At 35.2% G+C, this 17,080-nt stretch overlaps 1 protein-coding gene across 3 annotated transcripts in view; it reads right to left on the bottom strand.

The window, feature by feature from the left end:
- Positions 1 to 17,080, bottom strand: part of LOC131432308 (hybrid signal transduction histidine kinase E) — a 198,384-nt gene that overhangs the window by 10,691 nt on the left and 170,613 nt on the right. For all 3 annotated transcript variants that reach the window (XM_058598511.1, XM_058598509.1, XM_058598510.1), the window contains exon 4: positions 11,194 to 12,220. In XM_058598511.1, coding sequence (XP_058454494.1) covers positions 11,194 to 12,220 — 1,027 coding nt within the window. The remainder of the gene's footprint in view (positions 1 to 11,193; positions 12,221 to 17,080) is intronic.

The raw sequence follows: 17,080 nt of genomic DNA on the forward strand, positions 1-17,080 counted from the left end.
CTATTCCGACAAAGCTACCAAAAGTTGTTATTTTCTACTTGCTACTACATTCTTCTCTTGCCGGTTCGGAATGTAAAGAGTAAAAGACCTTTATCGGTATTTTCCGGTATCTCAGAGACCCGAGTGATTCACATTAGTGAGATGCTTGAGCTCGGCTCCTTTGCTGGAAGGGAAAAGTTATGTTACTAAAAGATTTCGGCCTGCTCAAATGACCCTTGTCACGTCTCACCTTTCTGCGGTATATCTTCACATTCTTGCTCTACATTGAGAACTAGCATTCTATAATTTTGATTTTATTTATTATTCCGAATTACAATAAAAATATTCTTATTATTATGAATAATATAATATAACCATTGTTTTTTGTTCGAAATTTCAGGTGGGTAATTACCCACCTTTGGAATTTTCCCACCTCTTTCACCGGCCCTGATTATAACATTCATTAGATGGTGTTCCAAATTTGTAGTCGAATCCATCCTTCGGTTTACGCTTGTTCTTGGGATGTTATTCTAACAAAGATGTCGGTATCAGTGAACAAAACATACAATGAATTTCAATTTATTAAATGAATATTGCTAAACATTTTGAGTAGTGCTTGTATTCTCGTATCTATTTTTTGTCTTCCCATTGATCTGTTGAACAATGCATCACTTATTATCACTTGATTCAAAAAGTGCAAAGTGGCATCCTGGAAGATAATTAGAGTTATGAGTATCGAAAAAAAAAAATAATCCGGAAATAACACATTTTTCACCCCATAGAATTGAGAATTATTGTCTTGACTTCACGAGAAGATAAAATGATTGTAAAGGATTTCTTTCCACGTGGATTCATTATTGAAGTCATTAAATTCAATTGAAAATAATTGGCACCATTGAATATTGATAGAAAAAAATCATGTAGACTGATGAAAAAAAATTATTCTTTCACTGCTTGATGGATTGAATACGTTGTTCAATATACAAAAACAAGGCGAAACAGAAATTTATTCATGATAAACCCAGCTGCGTGTATTCTAAACAACTGTTGATTACAGATTTTTGTCTGATCCAGCCAAAGAAAGCCCATTAAATTGATCAAAGCTCATTGCGTAATAATTTTGCCCTGTCTTAAACATGCTTTCCATTATCTTGTTATTAGGATAAGCTTTCAATATCGCAAATAAACAACGCCTACTCATCGAGGCTGCAGACATTTTCGACATTGTTCAGTGCATGGCCGCCCTTGTTGGCAGTTACGATTGCTCATTGCGTGTCAAACATTCCGAATAACAACGAAAAGCGTGTGTATTTTTAGGAGCGTGTAACGAATATTTTGTCACTCTTTAATCTTCACACAATGTGTTACGTCTTTTACGGAAAACGTCGGCTTGCTCCTGCTGCGTCGCTCACCCGAAAGCAGCGCGAAAAATATTAATTCAAATTGGGCTTGCTTTTCCACATTTTTCTTTCCATTCAGCGGGCGTGAAAAACCCCTGCCAAAGTCAACACGAAAGAATTTTCGTTTACTGCTGGCCTTGTTTAACATTTTTTTTTGTGTTGCTATCATCATCAATGGCTCCTTTATTCACTCTTATTCACGCCTACTTCGTTGCCGTTTACAAATGCTTGGTGCGAAACAAGCATCATTGCCGCTGTCACGCCTTTGCCGTTCGTTCGAGAACCTTTTTGTTGCGCGCGGCAGTCGGTGGTGGGCCCCGGCGGTGCTAAGAACTTCCAGTCTCCCGCTGTCGTAGGAAATCCGTACTGCCGCAGGATAAGAGTTAAATTTGTTTGGGAAAACAATTTAGGATAGAAAACACGCCGATATTCATACCGGGCGAAATAATATATGTCGAGTTTAAGCGCGGTATGCCGGTTTAAATTTGCCAAACGAAGTGTTTGCCCTTTCTTGATACCCGAAGCCGACAGGTAGCCGGTTTACCACGGAATGACAGGTAGGGGCAGTTTCCCTGGTTTTCAAACTATATTTTATGGCCCCGTAGAATAATTCCGGCTTTGACAGTGGAATGTACCAAGGCTAAATGATATTTACGACAGGTACAGGCTCGGGCAACGAATAATATTTGAATCCACAAAATTAGGTTATTTATTGGGTTCGGCGAAGTTTTACAACCAAAGGCACTATAATTATTCATTAACACTCCTAATACCAAGCCTAAAAAAGTTGGAACGGTAACTTTGAGCTATCATAGCTCAGTTGTTACTTGACCAATTTCGATAAATTTTACACCCTCGAATTTTGTGAAGTTTGTAGATTATTTTCAGTATATCATTATTGACGATCGTTTAGGAAAAAATAATGAAAATCTGTTTTTTCCCGTTCCAAGTTCAAAATTTGTTCACCATTGGAAAGGTAATACTTCCAGAAATAAAATTCACAGAAAAAATAGGGTTGTCTACCAAAAGTTATAATGAAAACTGTAGATAGATGACCTAAGAAAAGATGAGACTATTTACAATGATCGTAAATATCTCTAAATTCAAAGCGATGACCTATATATTTTTACACATCATTCGATTACTAGTGATACCAGCTACAATTTTCGCTCAACTACCATTCCTGCATAATCAAAAGAAAACATTAAAAAATCTCTATTTTTCACTTGGAGCTGTTAGCGGAATATTTTCAATAGTGTCACTATTTATGTACCATTTAATTCCACTATTTCACTGTCACGTTATTACACTTTCACAAAGTCACTATACTTTAATGAAGCATAACAAACGTTACAATACAGATACGCGTATTTCGGAATGTTATTTACATCCTTCTTCAGTGTATCGGTTTTATACATTAAAATTAAGAAATCGATGAATTTATGAATATATATGAATTTTTTATTTTTTTCACATGTTTGTATATAACTCAAAAATTAAAGCGATGACATGTACATTTTTTTGATTCAGAATATTGGAATCATTACCAGAAACAATGTATTGATGACCAAAATTATATATCCATTCAAAGAATCTCAAGAAATTTGGTACAAATACAGAGAATTTGCATTATTGGGAAAATTTTGCCAAACAATATGAAATCAAAACTTTTAAATTTTATGACATATATTTTTTTATTATTTTAGTTGGAAATTTATTATGAACACAATTTACAAAAAAAAACTGAAACTTAGATTTCACTGAAAATTTTTAAAATTTTAGTAAATAACCTAAAACTCTAAAAATAGTTATATTTTTGTATTGGACAAAAGATCTGAACAATTTTTATGCACAACCCAAACGCAATCGATAACTACTCTGATTTTTATTTTGGTTTGCCGTAGAATCTCAAAGAATAGGTAAAAGATCGGAAATTTTAAAATTTCCGTGTTAAATTGCATTGCACAGTGATCCGGATCCACAATTTAGGGGGACAAAAATATTTGTGGCTTAACCTTATACTTCAGAGCTATGATGTCTTCAAAACAAATGATCAGTGAAGATATGCCATATGTCGATGAACATGTTATTAGGGTGGCTCTTATTATTAAGGTGATCCAAAACTTATTTTCCGGATGTGTTGAGATAGAGGACTGCATTCTTCGCAAAATTGTAAATAAACTTATATCGAGCAGCTTTGCTGAGGACACCATAGTAGTATCTGCAACGGTTTTAGTGTTAGAGCAACTTAGGGTGTTCCTCACAAAATCAGATTTTTTTGCTCTAGCATTTATATTTTTCTTTTTTCGAATAATATGTATCTTTGAACATCCTTTAGAGTTTGTTAAAACCAATTTTTTATTGACTGGCGTATTCAGGTAGCGTTTTCTGAACCGAAGTTATGAGCAAAACTAGTTCAAAAACAGGTTATTTTTAAACTGCTATATCTAACATTGAGGCAAACGAAAAAAAAATCTGTTTCTTGTATTTGACAGAAAATATTTTCGAGCATGTTTATAAAAAAAGGCGGAGAAGATATTTTTTTAAAATTTTCTAAATTATGTTCAAACATTGGGTTTTGTTCATTGAAAAATATTCGTATCATGTAAGTCATTTATAACCTATATATAAAAATAAGGTATTTTTGTCTTCTAAAGCGTCAAATTAATTCAAGTGCATATTCGGGAAGAAATCGTTCTGCATTTTTCTGGGAATGCAGAAAGGTTTCGCTTTTGTAAAATCTCTAAGGACTCTCGGTGGCTGGAGGTTTTATCAACCGTGCATTTTGGCACCTGCAGATCGTTCAGCACCCTTTCGGGGATGCAGGACGATTTATTTCTTTGTTTTGTGCTGTTTTCCCACCTCACCAAATTCCCAATTCCCTTCCATCTTCCTTTTATCCTTCCCTTCCCATCAGGAAGTTGATGAGAAGCTACGGCAAGGCGCGAATCTCCAAATAACTAGGGGAACATGCCACTTGAGCCAATTAGTTCTGATAACATAGGTGCAGGGTTTCATTCTGTAAAAAGCATTCAAACGAAGAGGTTGTTTTTCGAGACGAAGACAACTGTAAGCTGCAAATAGATTGGTTGGTTGGTGCTAATCGCAAAGGCTGCTACAAAGCCAATATTCGGGGCGATTCCAGTTTCATAAGTACCTGAAATAGTGGAACTCACTTCACTGAGAAAGATGGCCTAACCGATTTGAGAAATGTTTCATTTTGTAGGTTACACTAGTTCATGCACTAGCTTCATGTTTTTCAAAAATCAAACAAAACTGTTAGAAGAATACATATTTTATATGAGAATAAGAGAGATATGAGAAAGACATCATTACACAACTAGTTGGATAAAAACAAGTTTTACTTAATTTCGTTTGATTTTTTGTGCTGAATTCGGAATTCTACTTTTTCTGAATTGTTTACTAATAGAGAATTCAAATAATTTTCGAATTCTATACATTCCGAAATAATTCTAAGTTTGTGATATTTAAATTTTAATATTCTATCGATTATAATGTGATGAGCTATGACAGCTCAAAGTTACCGTTCCAACTTTTTTGAGGCTTGGTATTTGAGTGTTAAAAACTTGTATTTCTAATCCTTTACCACACACTCCTGGTCGTTTTTTTTTTAAAAAGTCGGTTAAACAATTATTCGTACCGAATACAAATAGCTCTTGGTTTCTGATAATTGTTCTGGCTATCTAGAGTTGCTTCAATTTCAACCGGCTTTTTAAATGCACTACTAAACAACTTAACGTTGTTTAAAGACTGAATGTCTATTGAAACATTTCCGGTCTGGTTCAGTTCCTACACAGGCCAGTGCACGGATAATAATATTCTTCGACACGTGTCAATGCATGTATTCATACTTGTCTGGCACCATTTCTTGTCGGAACTGAGCCGAGCAAGTGTGAATACACGCATTGAAATGTGTGAAAGGTACTGAACCGGATCGGTTTGAATAGACTCATTAATTAATCAGCCTTTTCAAAAGGCTATTTATTCAAAGTATTATATTCCGAGCAGCTAATCAGTTTTTTAATACTAACTAATAATGATTCAACCTTTTTAAGGCAAACTACCCTAAGAATTATTTTCCGAACAATATTCAGTATTTTAAAGCCATTGGAACAAATTTTACTATATTTTTTTCAGAATTGGATTGAAAGAAAATAACAAAAATATTCTTATAAAATTCCTAAAAATGGACGCTTGTCGTTCTCCAACTTCAAAGCATTCCGTACTGAGCTTTCTACGTTCCTTCCGGAAGCGATAGTCTTATAACAAATCGGACGAAGAGCAGAATGTCGGGTCTTGGTGGATGGATTGAAAGATCACGAACGCCTTCATCAGGATTTGTCTGAAAAGCATTTAATTTGTCTTTCGTATAACGTAAAATCCAACTTAATGTTTGGCTTGAAAGGTTTATCGAATGACCAAAGTGATGATGGAATTAGAAAAGAATTACATGAATTACTAAGTTTTTTACCTTCTCAAGTAATACAAATGAAAAACAAAGAGCGAATGAGTAATAAGCCATTCTCTGGGAACTTTATCTAATATTCTTGAAATATTAGAGATGAGGTTTCACGTATAAATTCTTTGGGAACAGTATAACTAATGTCCAATGAAAGAAATCACAGATAATGTTCCTTACTCTAATTGTTCTGAGAATCATATATTCAATTATTGGCAATGTCCTGTCAGACACATAAAATTTCATGCTCGTTTGCTTAGACTACAAATGAGTGTCAATCCAAGATCATCAAAGCTGCAGAATATACATGAAACTAAGCAAAACATTCTGATGCCGCACCTGGTTCTTCTAAGGCACATAGATCAAAATTAGGTACCCATGCTGCGTTCGCCATAATTGCTTGAATGTAGAAAGAAGTGAACTTATCATTAAAGAAAAAAACATGGACTTTTCAAAACCGATAAAAAAAACTGTGTACAACGAGCTATTTTGGGAGTTATAGGAAAAAATTCTCAAAAAATGTCACTTTGGCCAATCCATTTTAAAAGGTGAACTCTTCATTGGAATAGAGAAACAAGTGTGACTTTTGTTACATCAATGGATTGGTAGGAAGGCTTTTATTTACCACCAAAGTCACGTTTGTAGGTTGTCTGAGTCAAAAAGACATCTCCCATTTATTAGACACTATTCCGACCCCATTTTGCTCTCTATTTTTTCATGTTTTCGACTTCTCTCTCTACCCTTTAAAAGATGAAAACCTAAGGTTGTACACCCCGTATAATACCGAAGCAGATCAAATACGACCTATCAATTTGAGTTCATATCACGAAAAAAAACTCCAGCAAGCCAAGTACGTACAGTAGAAATGCCAGCACTAAACCATATGAGCCTTTTTACATCAATTCTTTTTATTATTCGTATCTTCAAATAAACTTTCTATCACATTCCGGAAGAAAACACTAAAATCGATTTATATTACGTAGAAAATTATAAAACGTAGATAACAGACAGTTTCAATGACCGTACGAATCGTGTTTAACTAAGTTTTAATATGAATCTTGGTCTATTATCCTGAACTAGGTTCAATACGACCTATCAAAATTAGTCCATATTACGTGGTAAACTCCAGTTGTTTTAACCTAATTCTTTTCATAAGTCGTATCTTTAGTTGAATTTTCTTCCGCATTTCGAAAAGAGGCTGATTGACCAAAATTGATTAATATAACAGAAAATCTAGAGAAACCGATTATAAATAACGTTTGCATTAAAAAAAACTGGACTGAAATTGCCGTCACCCTGCACTGACGCACTGACTACCCATACAGCATCAATCATAGCAACCCATGAGTCAACAGACAAAATTTGAGCTCTATCAGTCGAACTCTAACCATCATGGCAAAAACAGTGAAGAAACTCCGTTTAGAAGTGTGCCCATTCAAAGAATAACCACGTAACTTCGAAAAGCCGCGTTAAAGAAACCACATAAAAAACCGCGTGAAATAAGGCGGGTGGCTAATGTCACATGCATAACTGTAGGACGTGAATACGAATATAACTAAGTTTCTTCTTTCACACTCCCGAATATCAATAATCGTTCGTAGGTTGATTAAGCGAATTTTGAAAGGGAATGGAAGAAAACTTCGCACAGTTCGTTAAGAATATTTTCATAGTTCTAAAAAGATCCGATTTACCGAATATTTCCGATATTTAGAACTTTTTAACAACCAATTATTTATTAGCACCAGAACATGAATTTTGATCATTCAGACACTGGAACTAAATGAAAGAACTAAATTCGGGCTCCGAATTCAGTTCCAAAAACTAGTTCCAAAATTAAAGCTCCGATTTCAATTCCAGCACAAGGTTCTGAATTGTGAACCTGGATTCGGGAAATGAACTCGTTTTCCAAATTTATGAACTAAATTCTGAAACTGAATTCAGGAAGTATTTTTTTGTTTCAATTATAGAGACTTTAACCATAAGGCAATTCGCCTTTTCGGGCCAGAAAAATTTTCTAACCTTGTGTGCGGGGTTGGGAATCGAACCCAGGTGAGCTGCGTTAAAGGCATCGTCTAACCCATCACGCTATACCTGTCTCCGAGGAAAATTTTGAAATTAAATTCTAGTTCAGAAGTCTGTTTTAAAACTCTGATTTGAAATTCAGATTTGAATTTTTTTTCTGAATCTAGATCTAGAGTTTATATCTCGAATATTTTTTTTCCAAAATTGTGAAGTTGAATTCTTGACAAGGGGCAGATTACTTAAAAAATGCATATTTATTTTGGTGAATTATTCTACCAATAAATCATCCATTTCAAGTAAAATCTCATCAGTTTTTTGTAAAATGCTTTGGATTTAGAAAAGAAACGAAAGTTATAATTTGATAGTTATTTCGCCAAACGTTGCCAACAATAAACTGACAAAGTTAGGATTCGATCAGTGGCGCGACATGTGTCGACAAGTTAAGTCCGAGCGAGTTGCGCTGCGGTACACTCCGCGTGTGCGGGTCGTTATTGAAAAATTCACTGCTCCGAAAGTATTAATCTTTCCACTCTGAAACTTTGCCAAGATTTAGTTAAGCCCTTAAAGCTCCTGTTTTTCAACTAAAAAAAGAAAAAAATTAGGCCCAAGTTAGAAATTTTTCATTTGTTTATTAATTTTGAACTTTTTTCGTGAAACTAACTTTGAAGGTTGTTTTATGGAATCACTTATTCGAAAGCTAGACAAAAGACGCACATTTCATGTCTCGGACGAATTTTTGTATCTTTATTAGATTATACAGCATAGGCTATTGAAAAAAGGCTCTATTTTTGTGAACGCAAAACTTCAAAAAATCATATCTTGAAATTTCCACGTAGGGTAGGGCTCTCTCTTTTTAATCTCATTCGCAAGAACGTTACCTTAAAAACCTGATTCAGCCACCAAAATCACTACGATTTCTTCATATTTCTGCTAAATTCGCCTTGCTCCACATTGGGAATTGATTAACATTCCTTGGAAATTAAAATAATAATTAAAAAATCAGCTAAACACACTTCTGATAGGTTCACTACTGTGCTCTTAATTTCATCTCAAAGGTTTTATATTCATCCTATCGTTGGTCCTTTATTCATCCCATGAATTAGTAATGGCGGCAGCAATCAAAACCAAAATATTGCACTATTACACTCTCAGGTTCAAAATGTCAGAATTTTCGTTAAAAAGGGCCTAATGCCAACTATGATACAACACACGATATTTAAAAAAAACAGGAATCATTTCGACGTTTAAAATTTCTTGGATCGTTTTTATTACCTTTCGTTTCAAATTTAAAATTTTGCTCTGCAGTTAATTTGGAGAACTTAAAATAGAAACAAAAACAGAATTGTTACTATTTAGGCATTAGCCCTTCTAAAACAAAATGCAGAATCAGAGATGCCATTCATACAGATTTATCTGTATTGTATAGATTTTTGCGTTCGCGTTCGTTAAATCAGATTACAGATTTTCTAAATTTAATACAGAAGTGAGAAGTAAAACGTTAGACTTTTCTCTCTGAGTATCTTTCAGTATTTGATTGCAGTACTTCTTTAAAAGTTTATTAATCAACGGACAAATCACATGTTAAAATGGAAATCGATGTTCGATGATGAACACTGATAAACATTTATATTAAAAATTAAAACCCAATTTGAATTAGATTTGAATTTGATTCATTTTATTAGTGAAAACAGGTAGAGCAGATACATATTTTCTATGAACATATCTGGCATCTCTGTGCACAGCCGATGAAACACACACATTTAACAGATCTATGGTGACGTATAGCGTAAAGAAACCAGTGCTACTAGATTTGACACAATGGTTATTTGATTAGTATTTAACACGCTGTATTTGGTAATATTAGAATTCGAAACAGTTTTATTTATATATGAATAACAATGATATAATTAAACTAATGTCACGGATACCAAAAAATACTTGTTGATGATAACTTAAAGAAGAAAAAATATTTTTTTTATTTAACATTATGAGAAAACTTGGCAACCTTGCGATACGAAATGAGATGAAAACAAAGCGCAATCAGGTGAATTAAGTGCAAATTTTCATCTCATATTTTTCATTGCTTTTATTGCCTATCAGGTAATTTCAGAAGTCTTTAATCGTTGAATAAACAAGTGGAAAGTGAACATTACTAACAATAAAGTCATCCCACATTGAATAGTGGTGTAATTATGTGAAATAGTGATCGTGTTTTGAGACGAATCTTTTAGTAAATGTACAGAAACATGATGAATTGTAAAACTTCAGACGAAAGTGGTTCCTAAATCAAAGAGTGAGTTTATTTTACATGAAAAAAGCGATCGTTGAAGGTTTTTTAACTATTTTTTTTCAATTGGAAAGTGTGGCAAAACCTAGAATAAATGTTTTAAAATGTTCCACAGTTTTGTTCAAGTACGTTTAAAGATTAATTTTGATTAATGTTCAAAGATATGAGGTGAAGGAATGCGATGGAAATTGGAGCTGAGATGAAATAGGAAGCCCTTACCCTAGTTAGATGAAAAAAAAATTGGGTGGCTGATTTTGAGTGGAATGCCCCTATATACTTCTAACAGTCATTGAATCAGTTAAAAAACGTGCTCAGTAGCTAGAGAGTGTCCACAATTTCAATTTTAACTTTGTAATTCCTATTGAAAACGATGTCTAGCAGAAATATCATCATAGTATTGCTACAAGATGACATAACTGGAACGAATGTTAGTGACATTCGAGATTTGATTTATGTGAGAAGAAAACTTAAACCATTTTTAATGCATTTCTAATTTCTAGCGAAAGCTTTCTCCCCACCGCCAAAGCATCGTTCGCGCACATTATTTTCCCATTACCACAATGTGACAAATTCTGCAATCGATAGGGCAATCACCGTACGACAATGCGGCACGGATTACACGACAGCAAACTACCACCCTCCGGTTCGCAGTCGGCAACATTAGCCACAATCTATTCACTCTTGCTCCCCGCTACCACCTCCACCAACACATCGTTTGCGATAAATCTTCCGTTCCGTACTGATTGATGTACCGTACAACGTTAATCCTCTCGAAAACACCCACGGTGCGGTGCCTTGCCTCGGTTGCGATAATACGAACCAGCACAACGGCAGGCAAACGCAGCCTTAGATAGATAGACGGACAGAACCCTTAACCGTGGCGAAAAGCCAAAGCCACTATCTCACTAGTATCCAATGAATAACGAAACATGCCCGTCAAGTGATGCGGCAAAAAAAAAATAACGGATAGTGAGGAAACCGAGGGATTCCCTTGTATTATTTACATACACACAGCATCCACCCACCTTAGACAGATCCGCTTGCTGGGTATTGATTTTCTCCCGCTGATACTTGATAAGCTGTATCAAGTCTCTGTACTGGGCGGTATTCTGTATCGAACCATCGTTCAGATTCAGCTCATTGAGCAGAAGCAACTCGTTGGCGTTACTGGAACTGCTTCCACTGCCGATGCTTCCACTTCCTCCAACAGCGGCACTTCCGGATGCTGCTACTGCTGCTGCTGCTGTACTCAACGCTAGGTTCATGTTAATACTATCCTTCTCCAGTTTCCGGTTGACGTTGAGATTGAGATTGTTGAGAGTTTGACTATTGAGGCTACTGTTACTGCTGAGGCTGGCGTTAGGATTATTGCTGTTGTTGTTGTTGTTGTTGTTGTTCAAACTGTCCAGCTTGTGTGAAAGAGGTGAGTTCCTTGGAGGAGGTGGGTCACGGTATGGTGGCGGTACCAGTGCACCATTTGACGAGATTCCGGTGATGGGTGAGTTGGTGTTGCTGTTGTTGCTTGCCGGGCTAATCAGCAAATTATGATTACCACTACTGCTGACACTGCTGATGCTGCTATTATCCAGCAGCAGACTATCGTTGCTGTTCACATGATGATTGAGCCCACTGAAGCGTGGGGCTTCCTTCAACGTTGCTCCCACAATCGTTGTCGTACTGTGATGCTGCTGCCCATGGTGCCCGGTGGTGTTGATTCCATTGCTATACAACAAACCATTCAGCTTTCTGTCCAACGAATTCCGTAGGTCATCCCCCACGGTGCCAGCCTGGTGACCTTTCGGCTTCTTGATCACACTGGCGTAGGTGGCTTCCACTGAGTTTCCGTTTAGGTTTCCGATACTACTGCTGCTACCACTTCCGCTACTATTGCTGCTACCACTGGAACTGGTGCTGTTATGTGGTGACTTTTGCGGTATCCCTTTCACTATGCCCACATTCTCGACCTTGATATTGCAGTTGCTAATCGTACTTTTGCTGTTGTTGTTGTTAAAGATGATGCCGCTACTTGTGTTTCTCAAATTCGGCGGTGACCTGAAAGCAAAATGGAGAAGAAAAAAAACCATCAGTATAATGTAGGTCTCATAGCAGTCAGTGATGATAGCACCGGAGGCTGAATGAAGGAAGGTGCGATGACGGGGGTCGGTCTACAAGAAATTAATTATTCACGCCAAACTGTAGGCTTTTCTGATGCGATTAAGCACTAATTGATTTTCACATCCAGCGGCGCCACCACACTCAATGGCAGAATAATCGCAACCAGCAGCCTCGGGACGGGTGGTGAAAACGGTTCGAAGTTTTGCTTGGCCTACAAAAGTCTGTCTACACACCGGATATTCGAGATGGGCTGGAGAGAAAGGGAAGAGATGTCGTTTCGGTATGACGAGCGAGGGAATGAATTAAATCTCATCAAAGTGCCAAATTTTGTAGGTGCGACACACTTCTGGTGCCGCCGCCGCCGCAAGCAGAAGGAGTGTAATTTACGTTGATCGCAAAGTTAAGGAATTTAGAAAACAAATACGCAATCCTGTTTTGCGATGATATTGGTGACGGTTGGAATGTGAATAAAGGAAGAGTTTTGAGAGTTAATTTAATTGTAATGACTTTGTGCTTCCGGCTTTCCCGCCCCAGGGTATGCAGAACTTGAAACATTATTCATTAACGACAAAAGACTTGAAGAATCCACCTGCTGATGTAATGATATCTTTCTCATTAACATATGTATTAGTAACAAAGAACCACTAATAACAGATGTACAGACTCGCATGAATGAGAAACGTGGCGAACACTTGCAGATGTCGCACAGTGGTTCGAATCAATAAAAACGTGGACATAAATCAGTAGGTGCCAAACCGTTCTTTTAATGCATATAGTTGCTTTGAAGAAATTATTTACAAATATATACCGCGTAATTTGATCATATCATTAATTGTTCATGGCCTACTTTGACAAAAAATGTAACCATAACTTTTTTATCTGAAGAGATAGAAATTTTTTTTCTTCTACAAAGTTTTAGAACTATTAAAAATAATTTACTTTGTCAAATGTACCAAAAGTCTAGGTCGCACCGTTTCGGATATACAAAGCGTTTTTATGGCAACCCCCTTAAAATCAGTTTTTTATTCATAAATTCTTTCGAATTATTTTGTTATGCATACTTTGTTTGGAATAATTGTAGAATTTATAAAATCGCATATTTTTGTTGAAGATAGTGCATAGGTTTGTTCTTTCCTGGCAAAGTTATGCAACATTTTACCTTTTTTTTACCTAGGATAAAACTTTGCACCAAAGCGAAATATGCAACTTTATGCAGCTGATTTTTACAAAATTTGTAGGAAAAGATGTGCCCAATATCATAAAAAAAATCTAAGTGGAACTCGGTGGAACTTTTTTTTAGGTCTTTTCAAAGTTAGTTTTAATTACTGAATTATGACAACCCCCTTCAAACTAGTTTTCTAGTCATAACTTGTTTCGTGTTATTTTTTTATGCATACTTGGTTTGGAATAATTGTAGAAAATATAGAATTTCATAATTTTGTAGAAGCTAATGCATAAGTTTATTCTTTTCTGGAAAATTTATGCATAATTTTACCTTTTTTACCTAGGAAACCTTGTGCCGAAGCGAAATATGCAACTTAATGCAGCCAACTTTAATAATACTTATAGGAGAACATGTACCTTATCCAATTTATTTTCCAATGAGTATATCTTGAGTACTCTTCGTGTGACTCATTTTCACTATGGTCATGCTGAAACCATGAATGGTTAAGAAACAGAGGGCGTCACGCGTCTGCTATTTCTGTAACTCACTTTTGCAGTGAGCGTCGCCCGATCAACATCTCGTCTTAAAAATCGTGTTGCTTCGCGATAACTCAATTTATTTACACGTTTAAACATGAAATCTCTTCGTAAAGGTTTGTACTTTAACAATACCCTATCATATTTTGTCTAGAAAACATTTTTCCATTTTTTAAATATGTGTTGAAGTTTTGATAATTTTTCGGATTTTCAATAATTAAAACTAAATTTGAAAAGGCCTAAAATTGCATCTAGTTCCACTTAGATTTATTCTAATATTGTCAATTGTAAAAAATAACAAAATAAAAATCGCAACAATTTACTTAAGTTGCGCGTGCAAGCATGAACTTGTTCATGCGTGTTTACGCGCGTCCAGACTGGTAGTCGGAAATAGGATAGAAATATCTTTCATATATTTGCATACGTGCATAGCATGTATAGTAATAATCCATGGGGTATTTCACACAAAGCCTTTTTTCAACAGCCTGTAAAATATAACAAAGATACAAAAATTCGTCCAAGGCATGAATGTACGGTTTTTTCTTAGGTTTCAAATAAGCGATTCCATAAAACAACCTTTATAGTTTATTGAATGAAAAAAGTTAAAAATAATAAACAAATAAAAAAAAAATCCAAACTTGGGCACGAGGGAAAACAGCCGTGAAAAAACGATGACAGATGTTTTTTGTAGACTCCTAGTAGCCTCTGACCCACTGATTTCGAATATTTATTACAAACCTATCAAAACTGGAAAGAAATTGTCACTGGAAGCAATTGATATGCTAGAACTTACAACAGAACAAGAAATTAGCGATACGGAAAACTCGGACGATAGCGTGACTGATACTGATTGATCGAATGCAATGCGACTAAGTGACATATTGTAATGATTTATTAGGTAACATTAACTACCTAGTTGATTGATTAGGTTGTGAAAAGTTACTCATTTGAATGCTAACTTTGTAGTAGATACTTAGGTAATAGAGATAAATTCTACGTAGGTAAATCCAAAAAACTGTTTTAAAATAAAGCGAATATCTCAAGAAATATTTTTTTTACATTACTCATATCTTCAGCAAAAATACTTGAAATGTTTTTTTCTTTGAAATGAGATAGAAAAAAATATTTTTTCGTCAAAAACAAAATTTTTTTTTTGAAATCGAAAGCTTAACAAAAATTAAGGTGCTACTTTCAAAAGAAGCGTTATATAATTTTGTAAAACTTCTTCGAAGACACGTTAGCTCTTAAAAATCAGTGAAAGTCAGTACAGACTTGTGACCGTCTTTTTCCAGTTTTGGACCACTGTGCGCCCTCTGTTTCTTAACCATTCATGGTTTCAGCATGGCCATAGTGAAAATGAGTCACACGAATATTACTCAAGATATTCTCATTGGAAAATAAATTTGACATGTTCTCCTATAAGTATTATAAAAGTTAGCTGCATTAAGTTGCATATTTCGTTTCGGCACAAGGTTCCCTAGGTAAAAAAAGGTAAAATTATGCATAAATTTTCCAGAAAAGAATAAACTTATGCATTAACTTCTACAAAATTATGAAATTCTATATTTTCTACAATTATTCCAAACGAAGTATGCATAAAAAAATAACACGAAACAAGTTATGACTAGAAAACTAGTTTTAAGGGTGTTGCCATAATTCAGTAATTAAAACTAACTTTGAAAAGACCTAAAAAAAAGTTCCACCGAGTTCCACTTAGATTTTTTTTATGATATTGGGCACATCTTTTCCTACAAATTTTGTAAAAATCAGCTGCATAAAGTTGCATATTTCGCTTCGGTGCAAGGTTTTATCCTAGGTAAAAAAAAAGGTAAAATGTTGCATAACTTTGCCAGGAAAGAACAAACCTATGCACTATCTTCAACAAAAATATGCGATTTTATAAATTCTACAATTATTCCAAACAAAGTATGCATAACAAAATAACTCGAAACAATTTATGAATAAAAAACTGATTTTAAGGGGGTTGCCATAAAAACGCTTTGTATATCCGAAACGGTGCGACCTAGACTTTTGGTATATTTGACAAAGTAAATTATTTTTAATAGTTCTAAAACTTTGTAGAAGAAAAAAAATTTCTATCTCTTCAGATAAAAAAGTTATGGTTACATTTTTTGTCAAAGTAGGCCATGAACAATTAATGATATGATCAAATTACGCGGTATATATTTGTAAATAATTTCTTCAAAGCAACTATATGCATTAAAAGAACGGTTTGGCACCTACTGATTTATGTCCACGTTTTTATTGATTCGAACCACTGTGTGTCGCCACGATCGATCGCCAATTGGGTGATGCATTCACATCACGTCAAATGTTTGGTTTTGTCGTAGGGTAAAATCACAAATTTATTATTGTTTTATTCCCATTGAACTCACATGTGATTTGAGCAACATGGTAATAAAAATGCATTTTACATTTGTTCCCATCGTATTAGCTGGAAATTTTTTGTAATAGATAAGAGAATTTTATTAGAGTGGTACTGAGCTCCTTTTTACCAACATATAGCAAAATTCAAATGAACAAAGGTTTATCAACATTGTTCGAACTTGTATACACCGAAACCTCCATTTACGAACTAAACGGGGATTCGTAAATGGAGATAGTTCGTAAAAAAAGTTTACCAATATTCCTAAAAACAAGCAATATCAAAGAACCGGAAGACGCCATCTTGGATTTCCGAACCACTTCAAACATCGTTTTCCGTCATCTACTCATCAATCCCGTTCCGAAAATACCCATATTGTACGTAAAAAGAGGTACCGTAAAAAAAAGTGTTCGTAAACGGAGGTTTGGGTGTATCTGTTTCCTGTGGAGCAACTTTGAACAGTTCGAAAAATCCGGAACGAGCGCGAAGCGATGTGACTGTTGGAAGATCACATAAAGTTCTATTTGTGAAATAGCGGCAAACAAAATCACGTAGAAGGAAATCCCTTCACAAAAATTGTGACAGGGTTGAATCAATCCGCACAGGGAGCAGGTCGGCTGCGGGCGTCATCCAGCTACTGGTCGTTTGCATTGGAGCTACAAACCAGAGAGGTTTATGTTTACAAAAGAACTATCAGAATCTCTTATCTG

Source organism: Malaya genurostris, chromosome 2, assembly GCF_030247185.1.
Source record: "Malaya genurostris strain Urasoe2022 chromosome 2, Malgen_1.1, whole genome shotgun sequence".
Classification (NCBI taxonomy): domain Eukaryota; kingdom Metazoa; phylum Arthropoda; class Insecta; order Diptera; family Culicidae; genus Malaya; species Malaya genurostris.